The 18132-nt window shown below is 46.6% G+C and overlaps 1 protein-coding gene across 1 annotated transcript; it reads left to right on the top strand.

Annotated features, from left to right (window-relative positions):
• Nucleotides 1-4046: 4046 nt before the first annotated feature.
• On the top strand, nucleotides 4047-5310 carry LOC119364754 (chitinase 4-like). The gene is made up of 2 exons (XM_037630273.1): nucleotides 4047-4524; nucleotides 4615-5310. Exons 1-2 carry the CDS (start codon nucleotides 4101-4103, stop codon nucleotides 5016-5018), a joined length of 828 nt encoding a protein of 275 aa, XP_037486170.1. The 5' UTR covers nucleotides 4047-4100; the 3' UTR covers nucleotides 5019-5310.
• The last annotated feature ends 12822 nt before the right edge of the window (nucleotides 5311-18132 follow it).

Here is an 18132-nt window from a genome sequence, read left to right as displayed (position 1 = left end):
CCTAGAGTTCGGCAAAGAGAGCGGGGAAGTTGGTATGGTCCCAGCTTCCACCCACAATCTCACGGAAACAGCTCCATAGGAACTGCGCAGACACGCAGGTGAAGAAGATATGGTTCGAATCTTCTTCAGGCCCACAGAGCGGGCAACGCCCATCACCAGTGCCATTGCGCTTCAAAACCTCAACGCCAGAAGGGAGGCGACCGTGAATCCATTGCCACAGGAAGATCCTAATTTTCAAGGGGAGGCGAATCTCCCAATTGGAGGAAAGAGCCTCATGGCCAAGCGAGGGGGCGATGGCCAGATAGAGAGATTTGGTGGAGAATTGACCGGACGGCTCGAGGCGCCACCTGGCGCGGTCATCGTCAAACGTGAGCTCCGGATCATGGAGAGCAATACAGTCAAGCAACTCCTACCAGTCCGCATTCTCAACAGGACCAAAAGGCCTCCGAAACACAAGCCACCCTAAGTCAATAAGGGCGGTCGCCACGGAGATCTGAGGGGCAACCGCGATGGAGAACAGGTCTGGGAAGCGGGCCGCCAGGGGCATGTCACCAGTCCGGCAATTGAACCAAAACAGCGTGGCGGTGCCGGAACCAATCTCGATCGAGGTCCCGATCCGGAGGACAAGGAGGAGCAGAATGATGGATTGCCAAAACTGGGAGCCCCCAGATCGCTGACAGAAGGCAAGAGGTTGGCCTCGGAGGTATTTCTGCTGAATAATGCGTAGCCACATGCCACCATCTCCGTTGCTAATCCTCCAGAGCCACCGAGTCAGAAGGGCAATATTCATGCGTTTGGAGGACATGATCCCAAGGCCGCCCTAGTCGCGAGGTTTGCAGATCTCAGACCACCTGACCATGTGGTATTTCTGCTTATCACCCTCGCCGGCCCAGAAGAAGCGCCCCTGAACGGTGGCAATCTCGTGATGAAGAGTCTCCGGAAGGCTATAGAAGCTCATGATGAATAATAGGAGGCTGGAGAGGGACGAGTTAATGAGCACCGTACGGGCCGCTTTCGAGAGCCACCGACCCTGCCAGGGCTCGATCCGGTGTTGGATCTTCCCCACCGTGGGGCGCAGCTCGGCCACCGTAAGCCTGGCGTCACTAATGGGTATCCCCAGATAAGTCGTGGCGAAGCACCCAAGCTGGCAGTTAAGCCGATCCGCTATGCTTTGTCGCTCGTCTTGGGCGTAGCCCAAGGCCATAACCTCACTCTTGTCGAAGTTGATCCTAAGGCTGGACATCTGCTGGAAGCACAATAAGAGGAACTTGAGGTTCGAGATATCACTCTCAGAGCCCTCCACCATGATAATGGTGTCATCTGCATATTCGAGGAGGGAGATCCCGTTGCCTCCAACAAGCTGCGAGACAATCCCCTTAATGTGTCCCGCCGCCTTGGCCTTATCGAGTATGGCCGCCAGCGCATCGACAACTATGTTGAATAGGAATGGAGAGAAGGGGTCGCCCTGGCGGACCCCACAGAACGTGGGGAAGAACGGGCCGATCTCCCCATTAATGTTCACCACGGTGCGGCCTGAAGAGACCATCTGCATTACTCTGGTCACCCACCAATCGTCGAAGCCCTTCCGAAGCAAACATTCCCGAAGGAAGGTCCAGCTGACCGTGTCATAAGCCTTGTGGAAGTCCAGTTTCAGAAAGACTGCCTTGAGGTGTTTGGAGTGCACCTCATGAAGAGCTTCGTGGAACACTAGGACTCCATCAAGGATATAGCGGCCCTGAATGAAGGCCGACTGATCAGGGTGAGTGGTCCGGTCTGCTATAGGGGCCACCCTAATTGCGTACCCTCTATAGAGGATTGACCTCTTAAGTACAAAACATCCCAAGGACACCAAATGCTCCCTAGCTATCACTCTCCCACACTAAATCTTAGACCCCCTGGAGAGATTCTTGAGAGGGATTTCACCAAGGGATTGATTCACTCTCTCACACACACACACACACTTTTGACCAAAGCAAGATTTGTGATTTGAACAAGTCTAAAACTCTCCCCCTTGATCTTGTTTTTTTGGAGGTTGGAGACTCCTAGGTGGTAGGAGTTGAGACCTTTTATGGTACGTCAAGATAATTTGAAACCGTTCATTTTGTGGTTAGGGGGCCTAGATTAGCCAATACTGCTGCAGATTTTTGGTAGTATATTTAATAGTTAAGGGCATTTTCGGTAGTTTATCAATCACATAGGCAGATTCAGACAAGCATATTCATGTGGTGCATATGTCAGCCGGAATCGATCTATCAAAGGGAAGCGATCAACCTGCTGTTGTGTACGTGCACGTTCAACCTACATACGTGTATTGCGTCGTACACCTTGGGGCAGGAACAGCCAGCTTACTTCATTGTCGTCACCGCGCGGAAGTACATGATGGCCTGGTAATTTGGATTGAGGTCGAGGTTCCACGGGAGGAGATGAAGGTCGGCACATGCACCGTTACTTGTCGTGTTTCTCATCTGGTGTGTGGCGTCGCCATTGTGGTCTGAGGAGAGCCATAGTCGAAGTCGATGTCAGAGCACATCGCCGGACACCTCGGGCTCCTGCTAGAGGCCGCACGCTCGCATGGCCTAGATCTCGAGCTAGACTTGGCCACCATCTACGTCCATGCCTCCTCGTTGTTGGCGTTCATGCCCGATGGGCCAAGAAGGGCCTCCATGTCAGCGGGGAACTCCATGAGCTCGGCGTCCGTCGGAGTCGGGCCAAAGCATACAAGGTTGTCGTAGAAGAACTGAACCAACACCGATGTGGTCGTTCTCATCACTTCAGCCTCGACAGGAGGTGTTGATGCTCTTGGGTTACGATCACGGGTCCGCCACTTGCACTTGAACCATGACAGTACGAGCTCATACCTCCGGCAGCCCGAGAGATCAGTGGCTACGTGGGTTGTAGTCTTGTAGACGCACCCGCTGGTTCCTCTGAGCTACTTTGTGCAGTTTTGTGCATGCACTAACTGCATCGGCGTTGGGATGGCGGAGGACTTTTTTTTTTTGAGCATGATGGCGGAGGACTTGAGCCGGTGCACTGCATATAGAATTACCTATATGCCTTAAAGCGATAGTTTGTTTGATCCACATCAACCGTTGGATCAACTAAATACTACACATTATATTGGGTAGTGTGATGTACCGTAAAAGTTCTTGAGGAGTTTCTCACCGAGCAACCGGTTCTTGTGATTATTGCCGGAAAGTTTGTGAATGTTTGGAGGCCACCTCAACGCCTACCAGTAGTGGTTGAGAATTGCATTTATTGTGATATCTCGGGAAGAATAGAGTGAGTTTCCGTGGTGTTGAACCTGCAAGCGTATAGGGCTATGGCAATTCGTGGTAAGTAGAGTTTGTTGATCCCCATTGAAGCCCCCACACCAACGCTGCAATCTCTGACAACCGGAGACTACTTATTTTTTGAGGGTCAACAGGAGATTACTTATTTATCGTGGAATGGCCCAACTTTTCCATAGTGGGGTGGCCATGAAGTCTTCCTTTCTAGACTGATCGAGGGGGAACACGCATGTACGCTGGGTATCAATAATTTTCCACATTCTGTGAATATTCCGTAAATCCGAACATGCATGTATAACTTCTTTTAGGGGGACCATGCATGTATAACTGATCGACTACTGAGTGCGCAAAGAGGAAAATTGACCACTGAGCATAGTGCACGTACCACCCGGGTAGGGCCACTACCGAGTACCGACGTGGAGAATGGAAAAAAGATCGAACTTGGAGAGAGAAGCACGCAGGGATTAAATGATTAATCCCCCATCATTCCAACGAGCAATTTGGTCGCAAAGTTCCAAACTCACGTATAGTGCAAGGACGTGCCGACGTGCAGGGGCAGGGCACGTAGCAAACTTCCAAACTCTCGTGTACCGACGAGCAAAGAAAAGTCTTGATAGTCGACGAGCCGCGCGTGATTCTTTGACCGACGGTCGGTTTGATCTAGTCCAACCTTGACGCCCGAAGTCGTCGGCAATGATCGACGTCCACTGCCTATATAAACCGCTTGCGACCACTTTGCCAAGTACACTCATCTCGTAAACAAGCAGCTTCCTAGAGCGGGACAAGCTTGGCCATCCTTAACCTTATTTCGACATGGCGAGGTCGCCCATGGCGATGCTCCCGTTCCTGGTGCTCGGGGTAGCAGCACTAGTCCTGTCTGCCGCGGGAATGGTGGCCGCGCAGAAGTGCGGCTGCCGGGCGAACGAGTGCTGCAGCCAGTACGGCTACTGCGGCACTACCGACGCCTACTGTGGACAAGGGTGTCAGTCTGGCCCGTGCTCGGGGAGCGGCGGCGGCGGCGGGACCGGCGCCTCCGTGGAGAGCGTCGTCACCGAGGCGTTCTTCAACGGGATCAAGTCCCGGGCCGGCAACGGGTGCGCCGGCAAAAGCTTTTACACGCGCCGGTCGTTCCTGGCCGGCGCCCGGGCGAACCCCAACTTCGGGAAAGGCCGCACGGGCGACGACGGTAAGAGGGAGATAGCCGCCTTCTTCGCCCACGTCACACACGAGACCGGACGTAAGTTCAGCTCCAATCAACTGACTAAGACGAATTTAATCTTGAATTAGTCCTCCATAATTATGCTGGCTATGTATAACTTGTGTACAGACATGTGCTACATCGAGGAGATCGGCGGGGCGAGCCAGAACTACTGCGACAGGAAGTACACGCAGTGGCCGTGCGCCTCGGGGAAGGGGTACTACGGGCGCGGGCCGCTTCAGCTGACGTGGAACTACAACTACGGGGCGGCGGGGAAGAGCGTGGGGTTCGACGGGCTGAACAACCCGGAGAAGGTGGCGCAGGACCCGGAGGTGGCGTTCAAGGCGGCGCTGTGGTTCTGGATGAACAACGTGAAGCAGGTCCTGCCGCGGGGGTTCGGCGCGACGACCAGGGCGATCAACAGCGGCGAGTGCAACGGCGGGAACGCGGCCGCCATGAACGCCCGGGCGGGCTACTACAGGGCCTACTGCAAGCAGTTCGGCGTCGACCCGGGGAGCAGCCTCACTTGCTAGGTGCTTCGGGCGGGCCTGATCGAGATCTGCATGCATAGAACACGCATGGCTTATGTAGAATAAACGTTCGGCGTGCGCATACGCGTCTAAAGCCGTCCAAACAAGAAATAAAGGGCGAGGATGTGGTCTAGTACGTACCAAGATCCTTGCAGCAGTACTGTTCACGAGCTCTACTCTTTTTCCTCATCAACAAACAAAAAGAGTTATGTTCTTGTTTATTACTCATGTTTAGATACATTTGTATCTAGAAAAATCTAATACGAATAATTCAGGACGGAGTTAATATTTTTGAGACAGTCATGTTTATTTTTATTGAATGCACCATTGGCGAGGTTTGACATGGTCCACTGTTGCCGTGCCCGTCAGGTGTAGACTTGGGCATTTGTCGGAGCCCGACCCCAAACTGAAGCTCGAGCACAACCTGGCTTGACTCGAATAACATAACAATGCATTTTTTCCTATTTTCTTTTCAATATCGGGGTACATATGTGCATTATTATAACTACATTTCTTTTAAAAGTAATCACATTTTTTTAGGTACTTTGGCTTTTGGGCTTGACCGTTGTGTCTAAATTTAGAGCCCGAGCCTAATTTAATCATCCGACTTTAGGTTTAAGCCGTTGTCAGGCTGCCTGAGCCTAATCTAATCTTCCGACTTTAGGTTTAAGCCTGCCCGTGCCTAGATTTATTCGGGTGAGACGCTACCTAATCCTTGGAGATCTAAGCCGAGTAGATATAGTGTTTATCCCCAAAAGATATAAAGGTAACTTGTTAGTAGCTCATGATTTCAAGCGCGGGCATGCACAATGGTTGATAAAATAGTCTTATCTTAAGTCTTGCATATAATTTAGAGATGATAAAAAAACATGTCTACAATGGGTCATCTCTTAACCTTATCTTTAATAACTAGTTATTCCTAAAAATATGATGAAACATATTGTGTTAAGAAATCATCTCTTGTCTTCTCTTAAATAAGAAGACAAGCCTTTTCTTATGATTTCTATCTCCTCCACCTCATCATTTATCCTATGTGGTATTCCTAAGATAGAACCATTGTCATGCCCTAATGAGTTTTGTGCCAAGAGGAGGACCAGAGTGAGTGTTGGGCTCCACAACGGCTTAAGCACATACTCCCTCCGTCCCAAAATTCTTGTATTAGATTTGTCTAAATACGGATGTATCAAGTCACGTTTTAATATTAAGTACATTCATATCTAAACAAATTTAAGAAAATTTTTTGGGACGGAGGGAGTACAACTCTAGTTATTGACAGTGGCTGGTGCTACTGTACGACGCTTGGAGACCACTTATTTTACGCCCTACTTTGTGGGCTAGGAACCAAGCACACCATGCTGTGATAGGTTGGCCTATTTAATCTTCGATTTGTTGTATTAATTATTTGATAGATCCTAATCTGACCCAGTAATGAGTTGCACTAAATTTTACAATATTTTTCTATTTAATATATTGAAGGAAATGCAAAATTATGAATTTTTGGCAAGAATATTTACAAAGATTCTAAACAATCTTCACGATTTTAAAAATGCTAACAAACTTTAAAAATCTTCAGGATTTTTCAAAAAGGTTCATGATTTTCCTAGCAGAAGTATTCAGGAAGCGTTTTATAATACCATGTGTTGTAAAAATTGAAGAAATATGCCCTAGAGGCAATAATAAAGTTGTTACTTTATATTTTCTTATTCATGATAAATGTTTATTATTCATGCTAGAATTGTATTAACTGGAAACCTGATACATGTGTGGATACATAGACAAAACACCGTGTCCCTGGTAAGCCTCTACTAGACTAACTCGTTAATCAAAGATGGTTAAGTTTCCTAACCATAGACATGTTTTGTCATTTGATGAACGGGGTCACATCATTAGGAGAATGATGTGATGGACAAGACCCATCCATTAGCTTAGCATATTGATCGTTCAGTTTTATTGCTATTGCTTTCTTCATGTCATATACATATTCCTTTGACTATGAGATTATGCAACTCCCGAAAACCGGAGGAATACCTTGTGTGCTATCGAACGTTACAGTATAACTGGGTGATTATAAAGATGCTCTATAGGTATCTCCGAAGGTGTTTGTTGGGTTGGCATAGATCGAGATTAGGATTTGTCACTCCGAGTATCGGAGAGGTATCTCTGGGCCCTCTCGGCAATACACATCATAAGAAGCCTTGCAAGCCATGTGAGATGTGACTAATGAGTTAGTTGCGGGATGATCTATTACGGAACGAGTAAAGAGACTTGTCGGTAACAAGATTGAACTAGGTATGAAGGTACCGACGATCAAATCTCGGGCAAGTAACATACCGATGACAAAGGGAATAACGCATGTTGTCATTACGGCCTGACCGATAAAGATCTTCATAAAATATGTGGAACCTGAAGGAAATATGCCCTAGAGGCAATAATAAAGTTATTATTTATTTCCTTATTTCATGATAAATGTTTATTATTCATGCTAGAATTGTATTAACCGGAAACATAATACATGTGTGAATACATAGACAAACATAGTGTCACCAGTATGCCTCTACCTGACTAGCTCATTGATCAAAGATGGTTGAGTTTCCTAACCATGGATATGAGTTATCATTTGATCAGTGGGATCACATCATTAGAAGAATGATGTGATTGACTTGACCCATTTCGTTAGCATAGCACTTGATCGTTTAGTATGTTGCTATTGCTTTCTTCATGACTTATACATGTTCCTATGACTATGAGATTATGCAACTCCCGTTTATCGGAGGAACACTTTGTGTGCTACCAAACATCACAACGTAACTGGGTGATTATAAAGGTGCTCTACAGGTGTCTCTGAAGGTACTTGTTGAGTTGGCATATTTCGAGATTAGGATTTATCACTCCAATTGTCGGAGAGGTATCTCTGGGCCCTCTCGGTAATGCACACCACTATAAGCCTTGCAAGCAATGTGACTAATGAGTTAGTTGCGGGATGATGCATTACGGAATGAGTAAAGAGACTTGGCGGTAACGAGATTGAACTAGGTATTGAGATACCGACGATTGAATCTCGGGCAAGTAACATACCGATGACAAAAGGAACAATGTATGTTGTTATGCGGTTTGACCGATAAAGATCTTCGTAGAATATGTGGGAGCCAATATGAGCATCCAGGTTCCGCTATTGTTTATTGACTGGAGATGTGTCTCGGTCATGTCTACATAGTTCTCGAACCCGTAGGTTCCGCACGCTTAAGGTTCGATGACGGTTATATTATGAGTTTATGTGTTTTGATGTACCGAAGGTAGTTCAGAGTCCTGGATGTGATCACGGACATGACGAGGAGTCTCGAAATGGTCGAGACATAAAGACCGATATATTGGACAACTATATTTGGACACCGGAATGGTTCCGGGTGAGATCGCGATAATACCGGAGCATCGGGAGGTTATCGGAACCCCCCGGAAGGTATATGGGCCTTTATGGGCTTTAGTGGAAAGGAGGGGAAAGGAGCAAGGGAGGTGGCGCGCCCCCCAAGCCCAATCCGAATTGGGAGGGGGGTCGGCCCCCCCTTTCCTTCCTCCCTCCTTCCTCTTCCTTCCCTCTCCCTCTCCAAATAGGAAAAGGGGGAGTCCTACTCCCTGTGGGACTAGGAATCCCCCCCTTGGGCGCGCCTCCTCCTCCTGGCCGGCCCTCTCCTCCCCTCCTTTATATACGAAGGAGGGGGGCACCCCATAGAGACAATAATTGATCCCTTGGATCTCTTAGCCGTGTGCGGTGCCCCCCTCCACCATAATCCACCTCAATAATATCGTAGCAGTGCTTAGGTGAAGCCCTGCTTCGGTAGAACATCATCGTCATCACCATGCCGTCATGCTAACGGAACTCTCCCTCAAAGCTCGGCTGGATCGGAGTTCGAGGGATGTCATCGAGCTGAACGTGTGCTGAACTCAGAGGTGCCGTACGTTCGGTACTTGATCGGTTGGATCATGAAGACGTACGACTACGTCAACAACGTTGCGCTAACGGTTCCGCTTTCGGTCTACGAGGGTACGTGGACACACTCTCCCCTCTCGTTGCTATACATCACCATGATCTTGCATGTGTGTAGGAATTTTTTTGAAATTACTACGTTCCCCAACAGTGGCATCCGAGCCAGGTTTTATGCGTAGATGTTATATGCACGAGTAGAACACAAGTGAGTTGTGGGCGATACAATTCATACTGCTTACCAGCATGTCACACTTTGGTTCGGCAGTATTATTGGATGAAGCGGCCCGGACCGACATTATGCGTACGCTTACGTGAGATTGGTTTTACCGTCGTGATTTGCACACAGGTGAATAGCGAGTGTCAGTTTCTCCAATTTTAGTTGAACCGAGTGCGGCTACGCCCGGTCCTTGAGAAGGTTAAAACAACACTAACTTGACGAACTATCGTTGTGGTTTTGACGCGTAGGTAAGAAAGGTTCTTGCTTAGCCCGTAGCAGCCACGTAAAACTTGCAACAACAAAGTAGAGGACGTCTAACTTGTTTTTGCAGGGCATGTTGTGATGTGATATGGTCAAGGCATGATGCTATATTTTGTTGTATGAGATGATCATGTTTTGTAACCGAGTTATCGGCAACTGGCAGGAGCCATATGGTTGTCGCTTTATTGTATGCAATGCAATCGCCCTGTAATTGCTTTACTTTATCACTAAGTGGTAGCGATAGTCGTATAAGCAATAGTTGGCGAGACGACAACGATGCTACGATGGAGATCAAGGTGTCGCGCCGGTGATGATGGTGATCATGATGGTGCTTCAGAGATGGAGATCACAAGCACAAGATGATGATGTCCATATCATATCACTTATATTGATTGCATGTGATGTTTATCTTTTATCATCTTATCTTTCTTTGATTGATGGTAGCATTATAAGATGATCTCTCACTAAATTTCAAGATAAAAGTGTTCTCCCTGAGTATGCACTGTTGGGGAACGTAGCAGAAATTCAAAATTTTCCTACGTGTCACCAAGATCTATCTACGGAGAAATCAGCAACGAGGGGAAGGAGAGTGCATCTACATACCCTTGTAGATCGCTAAGCGGAAGCGTTCAAGAGAACGGGGTTGAAGGAGTCGTACTCGTCGTGATCCAAATCACCGGAGATCCTAGTGCCGAACGGAAGGCACCTCCGCGTTCAACACACGTATAGCCCGGTGACGTCTCCCATGCCTTGATCCAGCAAGGAGAGAGGAGAGGTTGACGAAGACTCCATCCAGCAGCAGCACAACGGTGTGGTGGTGATGGAGGAGCGTGGCAATCCTGTAGGGCTTCGCCAAGCACCGTGAGAGAAGAGGAGTACTTGGGAGAGGGGGAGGGCTGCGCCAGAACTTGTGGTGCGGCTGCCCTCCCACCCCCACATATATATATAGGGGCAAGGGAGAGGGGGGCCGGCCCCCTCAGATCCAATCTGAGGAGGGGGCGGCGGCCAAGGGGGGAGGAGTGCCTCCCAAGTCAAGTGGAGGCCCTCCCCCTTAGGGTTTTCCCCTTCCCATGCGCATGGGCCTTGGTGGGGCTGGTGCCCCTGGCCCATTAAGGCTAGGGCACCCCTACAGCCCATGCTGCTGTATTGGACGTGGTGGAACAATTTCCGGACCTCCGGAACCCTCCGGAATCCTCCGGAACCTTCTGGAAGCTTCCCGGTACAATACTGAAAAAACCCGAACTTTTTCTGGAACCCGAACAACAACTTTCCATATATAAATCTTTACCTACGGACCATTCCGGAACTCCTCGCGACATCCGGGATCTCATCCGGGACTCCGAACAACATTTGGTAACCACATACAAACTTCCTTTATAACCCTAGCGTCATCGAACCTTAAGTGTGTAGACCCTACGGGTTCGGGAACCATGCAGACATGACCGAGACGTTCTCCGGGCAATAACCAACAGCGGGATCTGGATACCCATGTTGGCTCCCACATGTTCCACGATGATCTCATCGGATGAACCACGATGTCAAGGACTCAATCAATCCCGTATACAATTCCCTTTGTCTAGCGGTATTATACTTGCCCGAGATTCGATCGTCGGTATACCGATACCTTGTTCAATCTCGTCACCGGCAAGTCTCCTTACTCGTTCTGTAACACATCATCCCGCGATCAACTCTTTGATCACATTGTGCACATTATGATGATGTCCTACCGAGTGGGCCCAGAGATACCTCTCCGTTTACCGGAGTGACAAATCCCAGTCTCGATTCGTGCCAACCCAACAGACACTTTCGGAGATACCTGTAGTGCACCTTTATAGTCACCCAGTTACATTGTGACGTTTGGTACACCCAAAGTATTCCTACGGTATCCGGGAGTTGCAGAATCTCATGGTCTAAGGAAAAGATACTTGACATTAGAAAAGCTTTAGCATACGAACTACACGATCTCTGTGCTAGGCTTAGGATTGGGTCTTGTCCATAACATCATTCTCCTAATGATGTGATCCCGTTATCAATGACATCCAATGTCCATGGTCAGGAAACCGTAACCATCTATTGATCAACGAGCTAGTCAACTAGAGGCTTACTAGGGATATGGTGTTGTCTATGTATCCACACATGTATCTGAGTTTCTATCAATACAATTATAGCATGGATAATGAACGATTATCATGAACAAGGAAATATAATAATAACTAATTTATTATTGCCTCTAGGGCATATTTCCAACAGTCTCCCGCTTGCACTAGAGTCAATAATCTAGTTCACATCGCCATGTGATTAACACTCACAGGTCACATCGCCATGTGACCAACATCCAAAGAGTTTACTAGTGTCATTAAACTAGTTCACATCATCATGTGATTAAGACTCAATGAGTTCTGGGGTTTGATCATGTTTTGCTTGTGAGAGAGGTTTTAGTCAACGGGTCTGCAACATTCAGATCCGTATGTACTTCGCAATTCTCGATGTCATATTGTAAATGCTGCTTCCACGCTCCACTTGGAGCTATTCCAAATGGTTGTTCCACTATACGTATCCGGTTTGCTACTCAGAGTCACTCGGATAGGTGTTAAAGCTTGCATCGACGTAACCCTTTACATCGAACTCTTTATCACCTCCATAATCGAGAAACATATCCTTATTCCTCTAAGGATAACTTTGACCGCTATCTGGTGATCCACTCCTTGATCACCTTTGTACCCTCTTGCCAGACATGTGGCAAGGCACACATCAGGTGCGGTACTTAACATAGCATACTGTAGAGCCTACGTCTAAAGCATAGGGGACGACCTTCGTCCTTTCTCTCTTTTCTGCCGTGGTCGAGCTTTAAGTCTTAACTTCGTACCTTACTACTCAGGCAAGAACTCCTTCTTTGACTGATCCATCTTGAACACCTTCAAGATCATGTCAAGGTATGTGCTCATTTTAAAGTATTATTAAGCATTTTGATCTATCCTTATAGATCTTGATGCTCAATGTTCAAGTAGCTTTATTCCAGGTTTTCTATTGAAAAACACCTTTCAAATAACTCTATATGCTTTCCATCATTTCTGATCAACAATATGTCAACAACATATACTCATCAGAAATTCTATAGTGCTCCCACTCACTTCTTTGGAAATACAAGTTTCTCATAAACTTTGTACAAATCCAAAATCTTTGATCATCTCATCAAAGCGTATGTTCCAACTCCGAGATGCTTACTCCAGTCCTTAGAAGGATCGCTAGAGCTAGCATACCTTTTAGCATCCTTAGGATCGACAAAAACTTTCTGATTGTATCGCATACAACCTTTCCTTACGAAAACTGGTAAGGAAACTCGTTTTGACATCCATCTGCCAGATTTCATAAATGCAGCTTTTGCTAACATGATTCCGACGGACTTTAAGCATCGCTATGGATGAGAAAATCTCATCACAGTCAACTCCTTGAACTTGTGAAAAACTCTTCGCCACAAGTCGAGCTTCATAGATGGTGGCATTACCATCCATGTCCGTCTTCTTCTTAAAGATCCATTATCTCAATGGCTTGCCGATCATTGGGCAAGTCCACCAAAGTCCATGCTTTGTTCTAATACATGGATCCTATCTCGGATTTCATGGCTTCTAACCATTTGTCGGAATTTGGGCCCACCAATGCTTCTCCATAGCTCGTAGGTTCATTGTTGTCTGGCAACATGACCTTCAAGACAGGATTACTGTACCACTCTGAAGCAGTACGCATCCTTGTCACCCTACGAGGTACGGTAGTGACTTGATCCGAAGTTTCATGATCACTATCATAAGCTTCTACTTCAATTGGTGTAGGTGCCACAGGATCAACTTCCTGTGCCCTGCTACACACTAGTTGTAGTGATGGTTCAATAACCATATCAAGTCTCCACCATCCTCCCACTCAATTCTTTTGAGACAAACTTTTCCTCGAGAAAGGACCCGGTTCAAGAAACAATCCCTATTGCTTTCGGATCTGAATTTAGGAGGTATACCCAACTGTTTTGGGTGTCCTATGAAGATGCATTTTATCCGCTTTGGGTTCAAGCTTATCAACCTGAAACCTTTTCACATAAGCGTCGCAGCCCCAAACTTTTTAAGAAACGACAACTTAGGTTTCTTCAAACCATAGTTCAAATGGTGTTGTCTCAACGGAATTACGTGGTGCCCTATTAAAGTGAGTGCGGTTGTCTCTAATGCCTAACCCATGAATGATAGAGGTAATTCAATAAGAGACATCATGGTACGCACCATATCCAATAGGTTGCAACTATGATGTTCGGACACACCATCACACTATGGTGTTCCAGGCGGTATTAATTGTGAAACAATTTTCACAATGTCTTAATTGCATGCCAAAACTCGTAACTCAGATACTCATCTCTATGATCATATCATAGACATTTTATCCTCTTATCACAATGATCTTCAACTTCACTCTGAAATTACTTGAACCATTCAGTAATTCAGACTTGTGTTTCATCAAGTAAATATACTCAACATCTACTCAAATTATCCGTGAAGTAAGAACATAACGATATCCACTGCGTGCCTCAGCACTCACTGGACTACACACATCAAAATGTATTACTTCCAACAAGTTGCTTTCTTGTTCCATTTTACTGAAAACGAGGCTTTCAGTCATCTTGCCCATGTGGTATGATTTGCATGTCTCAAGTGATTCAAAATCAAGTGAGTCCAAACGGTCCATCTGCATGGAGTTTCTTCATGCGTATATACCAATAGACATGGTTCACATGTCTCAATCTTTTCAAAAACGAGTGAGTCCAAAGATCCATCAACATGGAGCTTCTTCATGCGTTTTATAACAATATGACTTACATGGCAGTGCCACATGTAAGTGGTACTATCATTACTATCTTTTTATCTTTTGGCATGAAAATGTGTATCACTACGATCGAGATTCAATAAACCATTCCTTTAGGTGCAAGACCATTAAAGGTATTATTCAAATAAATAGAGTAACCATTATTCTCCTTAAATGAATAACCGTATTGCGATAGACATAATCCAATCATGTCTATGCTCAACGCAAACACCAAATGACAATTATTCAGGTTTAATACTAATCTTGATGGTAGAGGGAGCATGCGATGTTTGATCACATCAAACTTGGAAACACTTCCAACACATATCGTCAGCTCACCTTCAGCTAGTCTCCGTTTATTCCGTATCTTTTATTTCGAGTTACTAACACTTAGTAACCGAGCCGGTATCTAATACCCTAGTGCTACTAGGAGTACTAGTAAAGTACACATTAACTTAATGTATATCCAATATACTTCTATCGACCTTGCCAGCCTTCTTATCTACCAAGTATCTAGGGTAAGCCTGCTCCAGTGACTGTTCCCCTTATTACAGAAGCACTAAGTCTCGGGTTTAGGTTCAACCTTGGGTTTCTTCACTAGAGCAGCAGCTGATTTGCCGTTTCATGAAGTATCCCTTCTTGCCCTTGACCTTCTTGAAACTAGTGGTTTCACCAACCATCAACAATTGATGCTCCTTCTTGATTTCTACTTTCGCGGTGTCAAACATCACGAATACCTCAAGGATCATCATATCTATCCCTGATATGTTATAGTTCATCACGAAGCTCTAGCAGCTTGGTGGCAATGACTTTGGAGAAACATCACTATCTCATCTAGAAGATAACTCCCACTCGATTCAAGTGATTGTTGCACTCAGACAATCTGAGCACAAGCTCAACGATTGAGCTTTTCTCCCTTAGTTTGTAGGCTAAGAAAATCGTCGGAGGTCTTATACCTCTTGACATGGGCACGAGCCTGAAATCCCAATTTCATCCCTCGAAACATCTCATATGTTCCGCGACGTTTTGAAAAACGTCTTTGGTGCCTAAACTCTAAACCGTTTAACTGAACTATCACGTAGTTATCAAAACGTGTATGTCCGATGTTCGCAACATCCACAAACGACGTTTGGGGTTCTGCACACTGAGCGATGCATTAAGGACATAAGCTTTCTACTGATCGCATAATCGCTACTGTCAACTTTCAACTATATTTTCTCTAGGAACATATCTAAATAGTAGAACTAAAGTGCGAGCTTATGACATAATTTGCAAAGATCTTTTGACTATGTTCAGGATAATTAAGTTCATCTCATGAACACCCACTCAGATAGACATCCCTCTAGTCATCTAAGTGATTACATGATCCGAGTCAACTAGGCCGTGTCCGATCATCACGTGAGACGGACTAGTCATCATCGGTGAACATCTTCATGTTGATCGTATCTACTATATGACTCATGCTCAACCTTTCGGTCTCTTGTGTTCCGAGGCCATGTCTGTACATGCTAGGCTCGTCAAGTCAACCTAAGTGGTTCGCGTGTGTAAATCTGGCTTACACCCATTGTATGTGAACGTAAGAATCTATCACACCCGATCATCACGTGGTGCTTCAAAACGACGAACTTTCGCAACGGTGCACAGTTAGGGGGAACACTTTCTTGAAATTTTAATGAGGGATCATCTTATTTACTACCGTCGTTCTAAGCAAATAAGATGCATAAACATGATAAACATCACATGCAATCAAATAGTGACATGATATGGCCAATATCATTTTGCTCCTTTTGATCTCCATCTTCGGGGCTCCATGATCATCATCGTCACCGGCATGACACCATGATCTCCATCATCGTGTCTCCATGAAGTTGTCTCGCCAACTTATTACTTCTACTACTATGGCTACCGGTTAGCAATAAAGTAAAGTAATTACATGGCGTGGTTCAATGACACGTAGGTCATACAATAAATAAAGACAACTCCTATGGCTTCTGCCGGTTGTCATACTCATCGACATGCAAGTCGTGATTCCTATTACAAGAACATGATCAATCTCATACATCACATATCATTCATCACATTCTTCTTGGCCATATCACATCACATAGCATACCTTGCAAAAACAAGTTAGACGTCCTCTAATTGTTGTTTGCATGTTTTACGTGGCTGCTATGGGTTTCTAGCAAGAACGTTTCTTACCTACACAAAACCACAACGTGATATGCCAATTGCTATTTACCCTTCATAAGGACCCTCTTCATCGAATCCGTTCCGAATAAAGTGGGAGAGACTGGAACCCGCTAGTCACCTTATGCACCAAGTGCATGTCAGTCGGTGGAACCTGTCTCACGTAAGAGTACGTGTAAGGTCGGTCCGGGCCGCTTCATCCCACAATACCGTCGAAACAAGATTGGACTAGTAACGGTAAGCATATTGAACAAAATCAACGCCCAAAACTACTTTGTGTTCTACTCGTGCAAAGAATCTACGCAATAGACCTAGCTCATGATGCCACTGTTGGGGAACGTAGCAGAAATTCAAAATTTTCCTAAGTGTCACCAAGATCTATCTATGGAGAAACCAGCAACGAGGGGAAGGAGGGTGCATCTACATACCCTTGTAGGTCGCTAAGCGGAAGCGTTCAAGAGAACGGGGTTGAAGGAGTCGTACTCGTCGTGATCCAAATCACCGGAGATCCTAGTGCCGAACGGACGGCACCTCCGCGTTCAACACACGTATAGCCCGGTGACGTCTCCCATGCCTTGATCCAGCAAGGAGAGAGGGAGAGGTTGAGGAAGACTCCATCGAGCAGCAGCACAACAGCGTGGTGGTGATGGAGGAGCGTGGCAATCCTGCAGGGCTTCGCCAAGCACCGGGGGAGAGGAGGAGTACTTGGGAGAGGGGGAGGGCTGCGCCAGAACTTGTGGTGCGGCTGCCCTCCCACCCCCCACATATATATAGGGGCAAGGGAGAGGGGGGCCGCCCCCCTCAGATCCAATATGAGGAGGGGGCGGCGGCCAAGGGGGGGAGGAGTGCCTCCCAAGTCAAGTGGAGGCCCTCCCCCTTAGGGTTTTCCCCTTCCCATGCGCATGGGCCTTGGGGGGGCTGGTGCCCCTGGCCCATTATGGCTAGGGCGCCCCCCTACAGCCCATGCTGCTGTATTGGACGTGGTGGAACAATTTCCGGACCTCCGGACCCCTCCGGAATCCTCCGGAACCTTCCGGAAGCTTCCCGGTACAATACCGAAAAAACCCGAACTTTTTCCGGAACCCGAACAACAACTTTCCATATATAAATCTTTACCTCCGGACCATTCTGGAACTCGTAGCGACGTCCGGGATCTCATCCGGGACTCCGAACAACATTCGGTAACCACATACAAACTTCCTCTATAACCCTAGCGTCATCGAACCTTAAGTGTGTAGACCCTACGGGTTCGGGAACCATGCAGACATGACCGAGACGTTCTCCGGTCAATAACCAACAGCGGGATCTGGATACCCATGTTGGCTCCCACATGTTCCACAATGATCTCATCGGGTGAACCACGATGTCAAGGACTCAATCAATCCCGTATACAATTCCCTTTGTCTAGCGGTATTATACTTGCCCGAGATTCGATCGTCGGTATACCGATACCTTGTTCAATCTCGTTACCAGCAAGTCTCTTTACTCGTTCCGTAACACATCATCCCGCGATCAACTCTTTGATCACATTGTGCACATTATGATGATGTCCTACCGAGTGGGCCCAGAGATACCTCTCCGTTTACCGGAGTGACAAATCCCAGTCTCGATTCGTGCCAACCCAACAGACA

The sequence above is a fragment of the Triticum dicoccoides genome, chromosome 2B (assembly GCF_002162155.2).
Source record: "Triticum dicoccoides isolate Atlit2015 ecotype Zavitan chromosome 2B, WEW_v2.0, whole genome shotgun sequence".
Classification (NCBI taxonomy): domain Eukaryota; kingdom Viridiplantae; phylum Streptophyta; class Magnoliopsida; order Poales; family Poaceae; genus Triticum; species Triticum dicoccoides.
The sequence above is the reverse complement of the archived record's forward strand: the minus strand, read 5'-3'. Positions and strand labels throughout refer to the sequence as shown.